Source organism: Pelobates fuscus, chromosome 9, assembly GCF_036172605.1.
Source record: "Pelobates fuscus isolate aPelFus1 chromosome 9, aPelFus1.pri, whole genome shotgun sequence".
Taxonomy (NCBI): domain Eukaryota; kingdom Metazoa; phylum Chordata; class Amphibia; order Anura; family Pelobatidae; genus Pelobates; species Pelobates fuscus.
Genome location: NC_086325.1, coordinates 21,616,865 through 21,636,089, shown reverse-complemented (window position 1 = coordinate 21,636,089; position 19,225 = coordinate 21,616,865). Strand labels below are relative to the sequence as shown.

Below are 19,225 nucleotides of genomic sequence, written 5' to 3'. Positions count from 1 at the left end.
TATTTTAAGATGATTCAACCTAAGAAGTGGCATAGTTCGAATTCTGCATTCAAACCGTTTGGTTGCAGTGTATTTAAAGTGTATATCCATTTCATTTCTTGTATTCCCAACTGCTTGATATGGTCTCCACCTCTCCAATGTTTTCTTACTTTGCATATGGCTTTAAAATTCAAGAGACTCATATCTGCTCCATGGTACTCTGCAAAGTGGGCCGATACCGTATGCTGCATGTACTATTTCTTAATATTAAGCATATGCCCTCTTACTCTAATATACAGTTGTCTTTTCGTCCTACCTACGTACTGGAGTCCACATGGGCATTCCAGTACGTAGATAACATTTGTACTTTGACACGTGATAAAGTCCCGAATTCTGAATACTTCATTATTATTTTTTGACTTTCTATTTGTAATTTCATATACTCCTTTCATTGAGCTATCTTTACTGGTCTTGCAGGCAATGCACTCATTGCAATAAAAGAAACCTTTCTTTTTAGACCCTGTTTTTTCTTTTTTATTCGCTTTTAAATGTTGATTTGTCAATTTATTTTTAATATTCTTGGCTCCCCTAAAAATTACCCTCGGTTTATCCGGTATGATACTGGTCAATTATTTGTCTTTTTTCAGCAAGTGCCAGTGTATTCTTAGGATTTTTCTGAGTTTTACATTCTCCTTGTTGTAGTCCAGAATAATAGGTGGGAACAAATTGGTTTGTTGTGATGACTAAAAATGTATGTTTACTGATATATGAAAATTGGAGGAAAATACATCGCCAATGAAGTTTGTTTGTCATTATTTGAAAAAAAAAATTTACTTGAGTTTTTATATATTGATTTTAGCGGAGCGCTAAGACTCTTATAAAGCAAGTTTTATTTTAAATCAATTTTGACTGCTTCTTATGCATTGTATTAATACAGAGATTTACTAATTTTTTTTTTTTTCTCTGTATATTTTTTTTTCATATATTCAACTCTACTGTTGAGTGCTACTATCCAAGAAAATACCTGGGATAAAGGAAATTTGCACAGACTAAAATTGGACTTTATTATTTAGTCTGTTGCATTCAGTATATAAGATCTAACATTGACTCTTTTTAATTGTCACTTGTGGCATATTATTGTTTGACTATCCAGGAGAGATAGGTTCATTCATATTACTGCAGTAATAGAGACTGCAGTTAGAGGTTAAGGGTATAACCTGTTTCTATTGTTTGTTAATTTTAGGTTAAGGTGGCAAAAAAAGTGTACCCCAAAATAGATTCCACAGCAAACATTACTATTCTGAGACAAAAGTGGCCAGGTACTGGTAGGCTAGCTAGATGCCAAGCGGCGAAGAATTATGCTATTGAGAACGTGACAGAGGAGTCCCTGCTAATTGCCAAGCGGCATGAGAGGCGCTACCTATGCGTTGGCCCGAGGGGGAATATGAGACCACCGAAACGTTGTGGCAGGGTGTCGGCCTCTCGGTGATAACTAAAGCATAAGATAGAATGGCAGTGACATGGGATGCCCTCTCTATGCGACCATGCGAGGCGGCTAACTATGATTTGGCCCGAGGGACGTTTACCTCCGACTATGAGGATGGGTGTCGGCCTCGCGGGACCACAAGCTTATGGATTAAGACCAGAAACCTAGTTGGACAACCTAAATCTCAGAAAGCCAGTACCACACTAAAAATAGAAATTGTACAGGGTTATGACATCGTACCTGAAAGTGTGAAAGTATGAACGAGAGGGTGGCAGTAGATGACGTGCTGCGACCCATGGATAGGACTTGCATGAGTATTTTTGCATATGGGTACATTGTAGTGGGCCAGATCATGGGCCCGAATTAAAACAAGGAACCTACCATATACTATTGGCGAGCAGTGAGAATATGACAGAGGCAGATGACGGGTTTTTGTGCTTGTAAAGCAACCGTCAGTATGAACAGGGCACCCAAGTAAAATGAAATGTTAATGTATCCATGGTTCATGGATTGCAGGATAAAACTTAGCAGGAAAGGTTAAAGGATCTTAACGTGTGTAGCTTGGAGGAAAGACGAGACAGGGGGGATATGATAGAAACATTTAAATACATAAAGGTAATCAACACAGTAAAGGAAGAGACTATATTTAAAAGAAGAAAAACTGCCACTACAAGAGGACATAGTCTTAAATTAGAGGGGCAAAGGTTTAAAAATAATATCAGGAAGTATTACTTTACTGAGAGGGTAGTGGATGCATGGAATAGCCTTCCAGCTGAAGTGGTAGAGGTTAACACAGTAAAGGAGTTTACGCATGTGTGGGATAGGCATAAGGCTATCCTAACTATAAGATAAGGCCAAGGACTAATTCAAGTATTTAGAAAATTGGGCAGACTAGATGGGCCGAATGGTTCTTATCTGCCGTCACATTCTATGTTTCTATGTATACGAACTACTAAGTTATAGTAATAAAACCTGAAATAACACAATAAGGCAAATATTCTGACAACGTTAGCACAAATCAAGTTATTTGAAGATCATAAGCTTAATTCCCGTAATGAAACTGTGGAAACAACATCATGACAACAGTCAGTTACATATAGATATATCAACCAGTCTAAATTATATACAAAACCACAACTCATAAGCACCTAATTTTAACTGTAATATAGTTTATTACCAATAGGGGGCATCTGACTTAACAATCAGGTCTAGCAGCTGAATTCGTGAACAGTCTCATAGCTATTAAAACTGTAGATCGGGGAGGATTCCCCTGTATGGAATAATAGTTTAACCTAATCGTTCGTATGCACTGCAAAAAATTTGAAACTAATCTGTATGAAATGACTTGATGAAACATACGAACGTACAGAGTAGAGAAACGAAAGCACGAAACTAACACGTATAGCAAACTGTGTATAAAACTAACGAACATTTTTACCGAATGCGCCTGCAAATAGACGGACGGCTATGTAAGTTAACGAACAGGGACTTTAACCGAACGGCCGGAGTAAACGAAAACCTTACCGTGAAAGCGTGTCACTTTGCGACCGTTGCTTTACGGCAAGTATGTGACTTACGGTTCTGGAATCACTAGCCGTGCCGAGACCGGGCTGCAAGGACCCCGGAAGGGGCCGTGGGATAACGAACGGTTTGGAAAGTGGTCAGGTAAGCATAGAACCGGAGCCAGGACCACGAGGGACAATCAGGTAAGAATTAAGATGGTGGACTGAAACCAGAAGTAGTCCTCAGACTCGCCAGACAATCCACGATAAGTTGGGAGTGGATTGTCAGCCCTTTTAAGGGGAAATCAAGCCCCTCCTACAACTACAGGCCAAGGCCTTAAATATATTGTATACAGCTACAATCTCTACTTGAACACTAATGAATATATATATATATATATATATATATATATATATATATATATATATTGCAGCAGATAGCTTGCATTCAGATTTTTAGTTATAAAATATATCAGTTTTTCCAGGTTCCAGGCTGCTTTAGTGACAGGCACCCACTGTTGCTATGAGTTAATTTGGGGTGTTAGACAGGGCAGGGTCTGAGGGGGGATCTTCAAAGTTTCTCAGGAATAATGAAGACAGACATTTCTTCAAACAGTGTGCCTGCCTTACTTTAGTGTTCAGAGGGAGCCAGAGAGAGCAGTGACTGGCATGGCTGTTGGAGGGGTTCCTACCTTAACTGATCACATGGAGGGAGCCGGGGTGGGAGGGAGGGGGGAAATGAAGGTGTCTTTCACCATGTCACTGGGGAAGCAGTTTGTGCTGCCACCACCCACACTACACACCAGGGCGGGTGGCTCTATCAAGGCATGCTACCGGCGGTTAATAAGATCAATCCAGTACATGGGAGGGAACTGGCCAGGGAGTTAGTGAGCTCATGTTAAAGTGGTGCCTGCTGCCAGTCTTAGTGTCACAATGTAGCCTGCTGTGAGGAGGAAGGAAGGCAGCGGGGCGGCAGGCCCCTGATGGTAAAGCTCTGCCTGCCACCATTCCAAGTCCTTAATCAAGCTGTGTGAGCACCGCAGCCAGCACATGTCTCTGCTGCAGACATATTCTCTGCTTGTGTAAGAGAATGTCCCACTGATTCTGGCTTCAGAGACCTGAGCTATAGCTTTGCACAAGGAAGAGGGAGATCTGGTGATATGGGTCCAATGTACAGGAGGATTTTGTTGCCATAGAATTAGTGGCATTTAGACTTTCCGCTTGTCTGCCCTTCTTTAAATGCTCCCAAAAGACATTCTTGCCCAGGGAAGCCAACCACTCGGTAACTAATGCATTCTACTTGCCCAATAAATGCCCTCATCTCACTCTGTATTATTATTCTCACATTGGCAGTCCCCACCTCCTGTCTACCACACTTCCTATCCATCTAGATCAGGGTTAGTTAACCTTTTAATACCTACTGCCCACTTATGTGTCTTTGTTGATGGTAACATTTCCTTACCGCCCACCAGTGCCACAGTAACTAATTTTATAGCGCACATGCAGGTTTTTTGTTTTTTTTTACGTTTTTTTTTTACAAAGGAGGTTTTTTGTTTTTTTAAATATGTTCTTTATTGTATCTATTTCTTTTTACTTTTTCACATTTATTATCTATTTATCTATTCTACTGTTTTTATGTGCGTGTGTAAGGGGGCAATGTGTTTGTGCGAAGGGTGTAGTGTGTGTGAAGGGTGCATAGGGTTTATGCTGTGTGTAGGTGGGTGAGATTTGAACATCTATCTTAATGTCTCCCCCTGCTTTCTTCTTACCTTTTACCAGGGAGGAGGGACATAATGCTGCAAGCCCTGGTTGTCCAGTGTTGGCATGTTCACTTTAGCCTGCAGCTCATCAGGCTGCAGACTGACTTTACTGTCCTCTTGCGAGCACAGCACTGTATCAGAGCATTGCCACAGTAAGACGCGGCAGCACTCCAACTGCTCGCAGGAGGAACACAGAGCCTCCCATGCCCTCCCCTCTGTCTGCTGGAACTAAGTACCAGCTGGCCAGTGAGGGAGATCCAAGAGGGCTTACAGCAAGACTGGCTCTGCATGGGTCGGCAGGGGAGATGAAATGATCTCCCCTGCCGGCCTTGGTCCATGGCCAATGAGGTCTAACAGGCATTTTCTGCTGAACCCACCACCACCCACCTGAAATCCCAAACTACCCACTAGTGGGCGGTAGGGACCAGGTTGACTACCCATGATCTAGTTTGTAAGATCCATTTAAATAGGGTCCTTAACTCCTCCTGTATTTGATTGTAGTTTTTTATTTTTTCTTACATTTATTATACCTTTTGCCCTTTTACTTGTACCAGCTGTACCCGTGAACAGTGGCGGTGCTGTGGAATGTGTTGGCACTTTATAACTTAAGAATGATAGTAATAATAAGGTTCTCTTAACACCTCCTAGACCTAATTGTCCAAACTTCTCACCCCTAATAATACCTTTTATTTCTCTATCACTCAGAGCCGAAGTCAAACCCCGTCCTGAAGATAGTGATTAGTGTTATTGCCGTTCTTGGTGTGATTGGTGTCACTGCTGCAGGATTTATTATATGGAAGAAACGTTCAGGTAATGATTAATCTTATTGCAACTGTAACGGGCCAAACAGAGCATCTTGTCAGGATATGTTGTTATAAAGCAGGAGAAGGATATCCCTGCATGTTCACAGGTGGAGCAGTCCCTGTGTTACAGACTCTATTTACTACCTGCTGAATAATGTGCAGCAGGGGCGTATTAGCCGCGAGGCAAACAAGGCATTTGCCTTGGGCGGCATTTTCCAGGGGGCGGCAAAAAACGCCTCCCTCAAATGCCCAGGGCAAATGCCTTGTTAGCCTTACGGCTAACTGACATGCCGTCTGGGCGGGTGGTCTGGTGGGCGGCACTGGCGGGCGGCTGGCGAGGGAGCACTTCCTCTGAGCACTCTGCTCAGCTCCCTCGCGCGCCGCAGAGTGAGGCTGGGAACCGGAATATGACGTCATATTCCGGCTCCCAGCCTCACTCTGCGGCGTGCGAGGGAGCTGAGCAGAGTGCTCAGAGGAAGTGCTCCCTCGTCAGCCGCCCGCCAGCGCCGCCCAGCAGCCACTGGACCACCAGGGAGAAATAGGAACCCCCCCCACCCCCGCCATTCCCAGAGGTAAGGAGGCTGGGGGGTTAAATTATAAAAAAAAAAAAAAATGTGTTAAATATGTGAGTGAGTGAGTGTGTGTGTGTGTATGTCTGTTAGTGTGTGTGTGTGTCTGTTAGTGTGTGTGTGTGTGTGTGTGTGTGTGAATGTCTGTTAATGTCTGTTAGTGTGTGTATGTCTGTTAGTGTGTATGTATGTCTGTTAGTGTGTGTCTGTTAGTGCGTGTGTGTGTGTTAATGTGAGTGTATCTGCTAGTGAGTGTGTGTCTGTTAGTGAGTGTGAGTGTGTCTGTAAGTGTGTGTGTTTCTGTTAGCGAGTGTGTGTTTCTGTTAGCTAGTGTATGCGTATCTGTCAGTGAATGTGTGTGTGTATTTAGAAGGCGGGGCGGGAGAAGGGTGGGGGTGGTGTGGGCGGGGGGTAGGGTTGGGTGGAGGTGGCGCGGGCGGGAGGGGGGCACCTGAGTTTTGTCCTGCCTAGGGCAGCACAAAACCAGGATACACTACTGATGTGCAGTTTGTAGGATTGAATTATTCGACTAGTTTCTAACTCAGTATTTTATCTGTTTCTCTTCAGGACAAAATCACATTTATGCTCCAACCAACAGTAAGTAACACATTTATCATAATGATAATGTATACATTCATTAAGACTATTATTGGAATGTGTGTGAGCTGTATGTATTATATGTACACTGGCAGTGTTATATCCATACCCAGGTTGTGTACATGGTGATATAATGGATCATTCATATACTGTGTATTAATATACTCCTGCTGTGTACATGGTATGATATAAATGAAGTACTATTAAATAATTTATATGGATGCAGATAAGGATGTGGTTGGCCCTGGCACTCTTTTTATTGTATGAAATGTACAAAATAATATTAATTATGTCAAGTATCAATGAGTACTGAGTGTTAAATACAGAGATTAACACTGACTGTAATTTTCTCTCTAGCTTTTGATAAGGATGGATCTCCATCCAGCACCTTAAGGTAAGTAATTGAATATTAAGCAGAGATGAGAGGGGTGCGCCCATCAGGTTTCCCATCACCCTTGAGCACCGCCAGAGCCCATCATGGGGAAAACAATAGAATCCAGAGCAGCTCTAAATTCTCGGGTTCACGGCAAGTATCGTTGCACCTCTCAATGCGCTCATACCTAGCCACGGCAGCAGACTCAGCTCCATAGGAGGCCCCCGAGGCCTACTCAATGCCAGAATCCTCCACATTGCTTTCACCATTGACAGGCTGGGCCGAGCCCCCTACCTCTCACCCCCTGGACTGGGTAATCTTAATCAAGACCTTACCGACAAAGGAGGTCACTACTTCCCTCCATGCCTCCATTAGAGTCGACCTCCAACTAATGCGTGCCGGTCTGCAGGCCGTATGGCACATGTTGAAGCCGACCACAATAACCTCATGGCAGCGCAGGCCACAACCACCTCCACCCTAGACTGCCAGACCTCACAATTACAGAAAATGTCCCTCCACCCAGAGCACCTTTGTAACGGAGCTTCCTGTACCCCGGTTGGGTACCTCCGCCGACTGATGCTCCTAGCGCTCACAGAGGACTCCAAGCACTCCACCAGACACCATCAGCACTGCAGTCCACACGTCCAGTGTTACAGCTTGGCTGGGAACTCGCCGTCTCCTACCCACCCTGGACCTACGACAAGGCTCCAGGCTCCAGTGGATGGTTTTCATGCTTGCCGTCAGTGCATGTTGGGCAATGCTGTGTAATTACTATGATAATTCTGTTACAAGCAGAATAATGGGTGCCTGTGAGTTACAAAAGAATAGTTGGTGTGTGTGTTACATCTAATGTTATCACTGACAAATGGTAACTGCAGCAGTGTTCTATTGCCAAAGCCATGCAATAAATAATTTATATTTAAGATAAATGATAATATAATAAAGTTTTAATTTATTGTTTTTCAGCCCTACAAACAGCTGAAATCATTGCAGATAATTCCTGAATCAGATATAATGGATCCCGTCCTGTGAGACTCTGGCCTTCCTTTCTTTATAACGACGCAGAATGTGCACTATATTAATGGCTTTTATAAGAATTGGTTTATATTCTACGGCTTTGCTATAACTATGAATAGAATCATAGATTTAGTTTATTAATGTGGATAGATTAAGTTAGGGTTAAGAGGGTCACCACACACGTAGCATATCTCCTTGGCTGTGAAAATGTGATGTCCAGTACATGGGTAAAACTATTCGATCCCTTAAGTCTAGGACCACAGAGCATCTTAGTGATATTCAGCAGAATTTAAAAAACATTCCAGTGGCAACAAATCTTTTCACTGACAGGTGGTGGAGACTTGCGGTACTTTAAATTTCAAGGTATTTAAAAGTTTTTTTCATCTTTGAGAGACTTTTATCGGAAAACTAGGAGACCATTAGTGTTCAATTCAGAGATTGATGTTCCCGATATTACGAGGCAATTTTATGTTTAGGCCTAGTACAAATATTTTTTTCTAATAAGGTTTGTAATAAATTAAAAATAATTTATTATAAAATACAGACACATATAAAAAGAAAACAATCTCTATTGCATATAATATGTCTATTACAAATTGCTAAATGAAAGCCATGTAAAAAGTCCAGACCTTATTCGAATGCTCGGCGTCCCGAGTCAGCAAAAATATGTGGTGCTGAAAAAATATATCAAATAATAGTCCAGTAATGGCTGGTGTTGATGGGAGTCAGACCTATCCATGAGGTGGAGAGGTCTGACTCCCATCAACACCAGCCATTACTTGTACTACAAAGAGGACTATTATTTGATATATTTTTTCAGCACCACATATTTTTGCTGACTCGGGACGCCGAGCATTCAAATAAGGTCTGGACTTTTTACATGGCTTTCATTTAGCAATTTGTAATAGACATATTATATGCAATAGAGATTGTTTTCTTTTTATATTTGTCTGTATTTTATAATAAATTATTTTTAATTTATCTTGAGTGTGCTAGTAAGGTCAGTTCTATGATCTATTAGGAGAGAAGGGTTAATTTATTTATGTATTTACTCTATATTATATAGGTTGTTAGGTTTCCTATCTATTCACCCTACTCTCATCTATTTTTTATTTAATCAGCGCTCCACTATACATACTCTTTTCCAAGGTTTGTAATAACCTTGATCAGCATTTGTCTCCTTTAATTCCTCTATAGTAATGTATCTTTTTAACCTGTTACAATTTAACTACAAATGTTTTACTTTTTTTTTTTTTCTTGGACATTGTAGCAAGATCTGAAAAGTGTATTTTTGTAAGAGTTAGCAGGGTCTCGCTCCTACTTATGTGTCATATACAATGAAAGTGTAATGTAGTGTTTAAACGGTGCCTATGGGTAATAGTGGCAGTGTAAATACTTTATTTATGGGACTGTTTTGTTATTGTGTGATATGTTATTCCGTTCTGTCAGTATGGTAATATAATTGTGGATTATTATTTAGTGAATATGATTATAGTCTTTCTCTTTAGTGGTGTGTTAGGAGGTAACTGCTCTGGCAGTGTGTCGACATTTAGACACAACTTTAAAAATGAGGAGTTCGATTCTAAACACAGGAGGAGTCACATTATTTTTGGTCTCATATTTTTTGTATTTCATTTTAAAAGATAAGTTGAAATACTATTTGGAGCTGGCATTTGGTATCGTTATCTCTTTGCAACATTTCCAATGAAACACATGTAAGGGTACTATGTGGCACCTTTTATGGGGTAATCCTAAAATAGGTTCTCCTCCTCTCTGTTGACTTGCACGCGCCCCATCCGTGCTGTACACTAATGACCGTGTGTTCGGTGCTGTGCATGTTTCTCCTGGCTTTTACTATGCAGGAGATGTCAGTGTGTGCAGCGCTAATCCCCAACCTGGAATCAGCTCATTATGGATTCTTCCTGAATCCTGTGGGATTTCATCTTTTAATGAAAAAAATATATATAGATTACCAAGTGAAGGGAAAATCAAACAACTATTTTTGATTGTACTTTATGAATGTAGTGCCATCCAGAGAATTATTCTAATAGCATTTCCTCCCCCCTTCCGTTTTGTCCATTTACCCACATATGTTTTTGAGCAAATGCACTAGAAAAAGAGAAGAAGATAAATGATGGCGACCCACTTCCGGGTTTGTGGAACGCAAGGTGGAACGCATGCGGCGCTTGTGATGACGTCATCTGTTTTTTTGCCGCCAAAACGAAAATTGAATACCGGACGAAAATCTTTGAACAATCAACAGGGGATGTTTAGATTTAGTTTAGATTGCTGTTATTATTATTATTGTATTTTATTTCAAGTCCCTGAGGAAGTCCAATCTAAGGACGAAACGCGTAGGACGTTTTCATGGTGACATTCTGATTGTTTTATACTCAAATGTAAGTTATTAAAATATTTTTGAATATACTCTGGAAGTGCACTACATTTTGTATATATTTTTCTTTTTCAAGCTATATATACCAACTCGCTGATGGATATGTGAGGAGGGACAAGAAAAATATATCATTCAAGGCTGTTTTTACTCCAAAACTTTGTGAGTGACCAATTGTGATTGCACACTATTACTAGTCCCCTCACAGTTAAACGCTATGTTCTTTTATTTGATTTGCATTTAGCAGATTATCCCCTACTCTATTTTGTATATACTTGCTGAAGACAAGAGGAAGTCTTTGGGGATTTACCTGGATATTTCACCTAAAACACAGGGAAGTCCTGGTTTGCTTCAAATTATATCGTTTTTTTTCACTGGGGTTGTGTTCACATATATTGCTGTTTATGTTTGTTATTATATATTTTTTTTTTTTTATCTAAAATTTTCATTTTCATCAAAGACAAAGTACAACATGAAAATACAATGTCACAGTAAGCAATAGTACACGGGACTGAAATGAAACTCAAGATACAAGTAAATACATGTTGCTTGTTAGAATACTATATCTCCAATATACCAAATGTCCATACATTGAAATATAAGCAACAGAACATCACTGAGATACAACAATGAAGCAGTAAAAAAAAAAATGTAAATAAGATAAAGGAACAACAAGAATTGTGAGGAGTAAAGCACAAAGATAGTAGCGTGGGTTACACAATATTATACAATTAAAATCTTGTCATGACATCCATAAGAATAGAATATAATAAAATATCAGTGGTCACTGAAGAGAAGTGTCAGCTCCAATATCTGCCCTCCAACCATAGAAAGTCTGGATCATTGGTACCACCTAAAGGTCAGTACGATTTTTGCCGACAATAATAATAGTGAGAATTTATATGTTGGTAATGTGATAAGTAAAAACAATGAAATAAGAGCCCATGGTTCCAGTGGCATCATTAACCCAGTTACAAAACTAACGCACGATGTGTACAACCCTGGAACACATTCACCATATGTGATCCAATGTGCCAAATTCCTGTTTGTATCTCCAGCAGAGAGGTGAGTATGTAGGTGAAAACCTATAAATATCGAGAGGGATGGCATACCAACAAGCTATCAGATTATAAGGCGTTTCCTATAGGAGGGAACTAGAGTGACAGCATTGGCGGATCCAGGGGGGGGGGGCAACGGGGCTATTGCCCCCCCCCCCCGAGATTCTCCCCCCGCCGGCTGATGCAGGGCTAGCATTGCCCAAGTGCCAGCCCTGCAATGTGCCTGCGGACCGGGGAGGGAGATCTCTCCCTCCCCGGTCCGCAGGCACAGTGCTGACAGCCGGCGGGGGGAGGGAGTGAAAGAAGACCCGGGAGCTCTTACCAGCAGCTCCTCCGGGTCCTCCTCTCGCGAGCACGGAGCATTGCTGCGGTTACCACGGCAACTCTCCAAATCTCGCGAGAGTGAACTCTAGCCCTGGAGTGCGGGCTAGAGTTCACTCCTACCACTGGACCACCAGGGAATCCCACTGGGACCACCAGGGAACGAAATATGTCCCCCCTCCTCCCAGTAAAGGTAAGAAGGGAGGGGGGACATAACATTTATATTTATTTTAATTAAATAATTTTAAAAAGCCTCTTAACCCCCCCATACACACACTGCCCCCATACACACACTGCCCCTCCATACACACTATACACACTGCCCCCCATACACACACTGCCCCACACACACTACCCCCCATACATACACTATACACACTGCCCCCATACAAACACTACACACACTGCCCCACATACACACACTATACACACTGCCTCCCATACACACACTATACACACTGCCTCCCATACACAGACTACACACACTGCCCCCATACACTCATTACACACACTGCCCCACACACACTGCCCCCCCATACATACACTATACACACTGCCCCCATACACACACTGCCCCCCATACACACACTGCCCCCCATACACACACTACACACACTGCCCCCATACACACACTACACACACTGCCCCCTACACACACTGCCCCCCACACACACTACACACACCACCCCACAAACACTGCCCCCATACACACACTACACACACTGCCCCACAAACACTGCCCCCATACACACACTACACACACTGCCCCACAAACACTGCCCCAATACACACACTACACACACTGCCCCACAAACACTGCCCCATACACACACTGCCCCACAAACACTGCCCCCATACACAAACTGCCCCACAAACACTGCCCCCCATACACACACTGCCACACTCACATACACACTGCACCGCTCACACACACACACTGCACCTTTCACACACACTTCACCCCTAACACATACCACTGCTCCTATGCCCTATGTCCCAGCAGACCCCAGGTAAGTTGTCAAACTGTTCTTAAACGGTTTGACTACTTAGTCTAGGATGGGATCCTGGCACTACTGGCGCCATAACTACTACACTGAGCTGTAGTGGTTATTGTGCCTGGATTATATATTTAACCCCTTAAGGACACATGATGTGTGACATGTCATGATTCCCTTTTATTCCAGAAGTGTGGTCCTTAAGGGGTTAAATAATCTACAAGTGCCCCTCTCGAGATCAGGCTTTGGATCCGCCACTGAGTGACAGATGGTGGAGAAGACTTTTTGTCCAATCCTGTTCATTATAGTATGTGGAAAACTGTTCAGAAAAAAAGCGAGTGAACATTTGATGACCCAATGACCCATTCCTGAGAAGAACAAAGCTTCCCACACACCCACTCTGTAGCACACGTGACAATTCCTCAGTGTGGAAAATAAACCCACAGTGCCCTATCAGCTTATACCAACTAGCTTTCTGGAGGTGGCAGGTGTAGTCACACTGCAAGACACAGCCAGACAGAGAGAAATCACTACAGATAAAGGCATTTAAAAAAGTGGGGGCAGCTGGAATTAAATAAAAATAAAATAAATAAATGTAACCACTGAAGATGGAAAAAAATCATCAACATTAACCCCTACTGATAAAAACAAACAAACAGATAACTGAGAATGGTGATACTTTGTTACCCCCTACTTAAATTGTTTTACGCAATTTAATCACTAAAATCACTCAAAGTACAACATCGATCTGTTTCTGCCCATTTTACTACTCACAAGATCAGATGTCCCAGCAGCACCGTGATCTATGTGACTAGCTGCCACATTGATCAAATGTGCTGGGACATCACTATTTGATGTTGCTGGTCTGTGTCGGAAGCCAGGCACCCAGAAACAACATTAACCCCATGATCGCTTGTACTGGGCGGGTACAGTTCTGCGGCTAACCATTATGGAATAATTCCATCAATGGTCTTTACGGGTTTACTGAAGCAGTTTTAGTGTATAGATTCTGTTTATGCGGGCAGTGGCCAGGACTGCATAAACAGAAGGGGCATATTCCTCACCTGGCTGTAGCTCACACAGCCTGCATGCAGATGTTAACTTACTGTATAAGTATTTATCTCCTGCTTTGTAAACTGAACTTTAATCACACATATACAACAATGGGGAAAGGGGAAAAGTCCTCCACCAAAGTTGGATTGATTGACAGGTATTGTAGGGCATAACCCAAGATAATAATAGAAAGAGAGACTACAATGGGTTAACTAAACAGCGCTCCCAATATCTGTCCCAATACCCTAATGTAAACTGCCCTGCCAGTATCCGGCAAAGAAGTGCCAATTAAGAGAGCATCAAAAGAACTACAATTTGAATTGTATTAATCCCTGTTAGGGAACAGTAAAGAAACTAAAAAAGTGTAGTGAGTATAATGTGCAAAAAAGAACAAAAAATTAAACGTGAATAAAATAGGACCAACTGCTAATATTCAAAATTACTGAATCCACATAGTATAGCAGGGCCAGATTAAGAGCCCAGTGGGCCTGGTGCTGACAATTATGACGGGCCTAATTACAGGATCATATCGACCAAAAACACTAAAACACTCCCAAGCATCATGTATCTGATGGAGATGGTGCTGGAGAGAAAGAAAACAGCAGCTATAAGAAAACACATACCCTAGGCCAGGGGTAAGCAACCTTTTAGCAGCACTGTGCCGATGAAGGATTGTGATGTAGCGTAGCGTGCCGATCCTATTTTTTTAAATTGAGATGTATATGCTGCCGTATTCTGCTTGTTTTATTTTTACTGTAATTGCTTTGTATCGTTGTATTTGTGCGTATATGAGCTTCTATATTGTATATGTTCAGGAGTAGTTTGTGGTATCGTGTATGATACATATGAATGTGGGCTGTGTATGAGGGCTGCTTTTGGAATTGTGTGTGGATGGATATGTCACATTGTGTGTTTGGTAGTGTGTGGGGGCTGTTTGGGGTATTGCAGTGTGGTAGTGTGTGGGGGCTGTTTGGGGTATTGCATGTGAGAGGCTGCATGTGGAGTTGTGTGCATGTATGTGGATTGTTAGTGGTGTTGTGTTTGTGGGGATTGTGTGTATGTTTGTGTGTGGGCTGTTCGTATTATTTGTATGAGTGGAGGGTTATTCTGCAGGTCTGTGTATATCTAGCAGTGTGGGTGACTTCCCTGGGTTCCAGTGGGGACCGGGCCGACCAGGTATAGCTCAAGTATAGGAGCTGCAACAGCAGCTGCAGGCTGCTCTGCTACAGTGTGGATTCCCATTAACAAGTGCTGGGGGGAAGTGATCTGTGATCACTTCCTCTACATGCTGCAGTGCATAAATTGAGGATTGTCCTTCACCACCTCTTCGTATTAGCAGATATCTGAAGTTTTACTTGGACTCCTGATAGGAAAGAGCCTGTTTGGCTCTAGCAGCCTTGAGTGCCGTGCAAAGACACCTCGAGTGCCGTGCATGGCACTAGTGCCGTAGGTTGCCTACCCCTGCCCTAGGCTAATCTCTCACTAATTTATGTTTTGATCTTTCAAGTAAATCCATAACTCCTAACAGCAGTGTCCAGTCAAGCAGGAAGTCAATGGGCGGGGTAAAAGGGTGGGCCACTGACACACATCACATAACCTGCCAAAAGGGGCGAACATGCCCAAAAAGAGGACATGTCTGCCCAAAGAATTAGAAGGCCAGCCTGGCATGAATGCATGTCAGGCTGACTGCCAATCGTGCAGCTGGCCAACTAAGGGCATACTATGCAGACAGCACCCTGAGCTTGGCATAAATGCATCTAATGATGCGCTCGCTCAACGCTTTCTAAGGACTGTCCCCTAGCACTCGCTGGTCCACTTACCTTTTTACTAGCAGGCAGAAGCTCCTGGTATAAAGTCTGGGACAGAGAAAAGCTGTATGTAGTGAAAGGGAACATGCCACAGTGTTAGAGAGACCAACGTCTGCATTACCTTAAAGGATCACTTTAGGGTCAGGAACACAAACATGAATTCATGACTCTATAGTGTTAACACCACCATCTAGCCTCTTGGGCCCCTCATGCTTCCATAAGTATAGCAAAATCTTACTGTATTCAGGCCTGAAGCTGTAACTCTGCATGCTGTTAGACTCAGAAACACAAGCAGTCTGCTGACATCATTAGAAGTGGTGGCCTGATCCAATCACAGTGCTTCCCCATAGGATTGGCTGAGACTGACAAAGACGCAGATCAGGGGCAGAGTCAACATGATTCAAACACAGCCCTGGCCAATCAGCATCTCCTCATAGAGATGAATCTCTATGAGGAAAGTTCAGTGTCTGCATGCAGAGGGAGGAGTCACTGAATGTTTGGATGCATTTTAGGCAGCCATGACCCAGAAAGGATCTCTAACCGCCATCTAAGGAGTGGCCCTCACTAGGCTGTAATGTAAAGACTGAATTTTCTCTGAAAAGACAGTGTTTACAGCAAAAAGCCTGAAGGTAATGATTCTACTCACCAGAACAAATTCAATAAGCTGTAGTTGTTCTTGTGACTATAGTGTCGCTTTAACTATATTCATTTTCAGCCAGTCCACACAAGTTTTGTTCCCATACATCCCTCTTACATTTCCATACTTAAGTAAGAGTATGTGAAAAGTAGTTAGGGTTGCCACCTTTCTTGGAAAAACACACCGGCCTTACTAATTTGCATAATTTAATATGTATGGGTGACATCACATGATGTAAATCACAAGGAGTGACATAAGAGAAAATGCTGTAAAATCACCAAAAAACTACTTAGTTTGATTCTGCTGTATAGATGGATTCCTCCCAGTGCCCCCATGTCTCCCAGTGCCCAAAAAAGGACTCAGTGCCCCCATGTGTCGATTACTCCAGGTCTCAGTGTTCCTATGTATCAGTGTCTCAGTGCCCCATGTCTTCCAGTATCCCCTAGAGTCGTGTCCCCAGTGATCCTATGTATCACAGTGTCTCAATGCCCCATGTCTCCCTGTGCCCCCATGTATCCCAGGGTCCCCATGTCACTAGGACACTAGGAAGACGGGGAGACCTGGGGACATGGGGAGACCTAGGGACACAGAGACACCAATGACAATGGGAGACTAGGGGACTCTGGCTGGGACACATGGGGACACTGGGAAAATAGGGGACACTTGAAGACATGGGGACACAGACACCAGGGACACATAGAAACATAGAAACATAGAATGTGACGGCAGATAAGAACCATTCGGCCCATCTAGTCTGCCCAGTTTTCTAAATACTTTCATTAGTCCCTGGCCTTATCTTATAGTTAGGATAGCCTTATGCCTATCCCACGACACTAGAGACACACAGACACTAGCTGGGGGACATGGGGGCATTGGGAGACATGGGGACACTGAGACACCAGGGCCACAGACACTAGGGACACTAGCTTGGAGACATGTGGACATTGAGACACTTAAGGCACTAGTAGACATGGGGACAGTGAGGCACTGGAAGACTATGGGCACTGGGAGACTAGGGGTCACTGGGAGACTAGGGGGCACTGAGACACCAGGGACACTGGCTGGGAGACATGGGGACACTGTGTCCCCATGTGTCTGTGTCATAATGTCACCCAATGTCCCTTAGTGTCTCAGTGTATGTCTACTTGCAGCCTTTCCCCCCATCCCTTACTTCCCTGAGCTGTAGGCTGTCTCTGCAGGGTGGGAGTTGCTGTCTGGACTCTCTGTAGCTGCACCCCTGCAGATCAGTGAGTATAGATAGGCAGGGAGGGATATCCTGGAACTTCCTATCCCTGCCTGTCTCCACACACAGCGACCCCTACTGGCCAGTGCTGGTATTGCATAGTAATCTCTTGTTTATACTGAGAAAAATACCAGCATTTGTATTGCCAGTATCACTGCAATATTGGCACCAGCCAGGCAGTCTCAAATACTGGTTGTGCCAATAAAATAAAAGCCAGGTGGAATACCTAAGAATAGTGTAGAAAAAAAAAATGTAAAAAAAAAAAAATTTTTTATTTTTTTTTAAATCAATGGGCCTATTCCATGGGCCTGGGCCTGGAGCTGCAGCTCCATCAGCCCCTATGTTAATCCGGCCCTGTAGTATAGTAACACTTAATTGGCACTTCTTTGCCTGATACTGGCAGAGCAGTTTACATTAGGGTATTGGGACAGATATTGGGAGCGCTGTTTAGTTAACCCATTCTAGTCTCTCTTTCTATCTGAACTTTAATCACACACCAACTACTGCAGGGTCTAGAAGGCTATTAACAGAGCAGGAGATAAACTCCCCCCCCCCCCCTTCCCTCCTCCCAACTGTTTCTTGCAGTAAAAATTTTGAAATTAAAATAAACAATAAACTATGTAATTATTTTTTTATGTTGTGTTTTTAACTTTTTTTTGTGTGTAAACTTACACCTTTAATGTATGTCTGTGTAATAAAATATGTTCTGCCCTTTTAACTATTAGTACAGCAGTTTCCCTTGTTTTCTGTTGCTAGGGAGAGTTAAGAAAAAATAATGGATACATTACATAAAACTGATTGTAATGTATGTGTCTGGCTGGCTCCTCCCTCTCTCCAGGCACTAGTAGATCAGTCTGGACACTAAGCATAGCGGCAGGCCCTCCTTTACCATCAGGTGCCCTCCTGCTCTTACTGTCCCCGGCAGACTGGGTTCTTATACCGAGATTGATGGCAGGCCCTGCTTTACCATCAGGTGCCCTCCTGCTCTTACTGTCCCCGGCAGACTGGGTTCTTATACCGAGATTGATGGCAGGCACTGCTTTACCATCAGGTGCCCTCCTGCTCTTACTGTCCCCGGCAGACTGTGTTCTTATACCGAGATTGATGGCAGGCCCTGCTTTACCATCAGGTGCCCTCCTGCTCTTACTGTCCCCGGCAGACTGTGTTCTTATACCGAGATTGATGGCAGGCCCTGCTTTACCATCAGGTGCCCTCCTGCTCTTACTGTCCCCGGCAGACTGGGTTCTTATACCGAGATTGATGGCAGGCCCTGCTTTACCATCAGGTGCCCTCCTGCTCTTACTGTCCCCGGCAGACTGGATTCTTATACCGAGATTGATGGCAGGCCCTGCTTTACCATCAGGTGTCTTTACCCAGCCAGCTCCCTCCCTATGTGTCAGCACATGATTTCCCACATGGTGACAGGCAGTGCTTGAATGGCGGTAGCCTGTCACCTTCACTCATGCTTCTCCTCAGGTGGCTCCTTCTTACACAGGCAGGCATCCTTCCAGCAGCAGTGCCAGTGAGATGGCATTCTTCCAGCAGCAGTGCCAGCGAGATGGCATTCTTCCAGCAGCAGTGCCAGCCTCTCCCTAACTCCCTCCTGAACACTACAGTAAGGCAGCAACACGA

At 43.3% G+C, this 19,225-nt stretch overlaps 1 protein-coding gene across 1 annotated transcript in view; it reads left to right on the top strand.

Annotated features, from left to right (window-relative positions):
* The window catches only part of LOC134572485 (class I histocompatibility antigen, F10 alpha chain-like), a 66,512-nt gene extending 58,275 nt beyond the window's left edge, over nucleotides 1-8,237 (top strand). The window contains exons 5-8 of the mRNA XM_063431475.1: nucleotides 5,433-5,537; nucleotides 6,667-6,696; nucleotides 7,054-7,090; nucleotides 8,036-8,237. Of these exons, the coding sequence (XP_063287545.1) occupies nucleotides 5,433-5,537; nucleotides 6,667-6,696; nucleotides 7,054-7,090; nucleotides 8,036-8,051 (188 nt within the window). The 3' untranslated portion in view covers nucleotides 8,052-8,237. The remainder of the gene's footprint in view (nucleotides 1-5,432; nucleotides 5,538-6,666; nucleotides 6,697-7,053; nucleotides 7,091-8,035) is intronic.
* The last annotated feature ends 10,988 nt before the right edge of the window (nucleotides 8,238-19,225 follow it).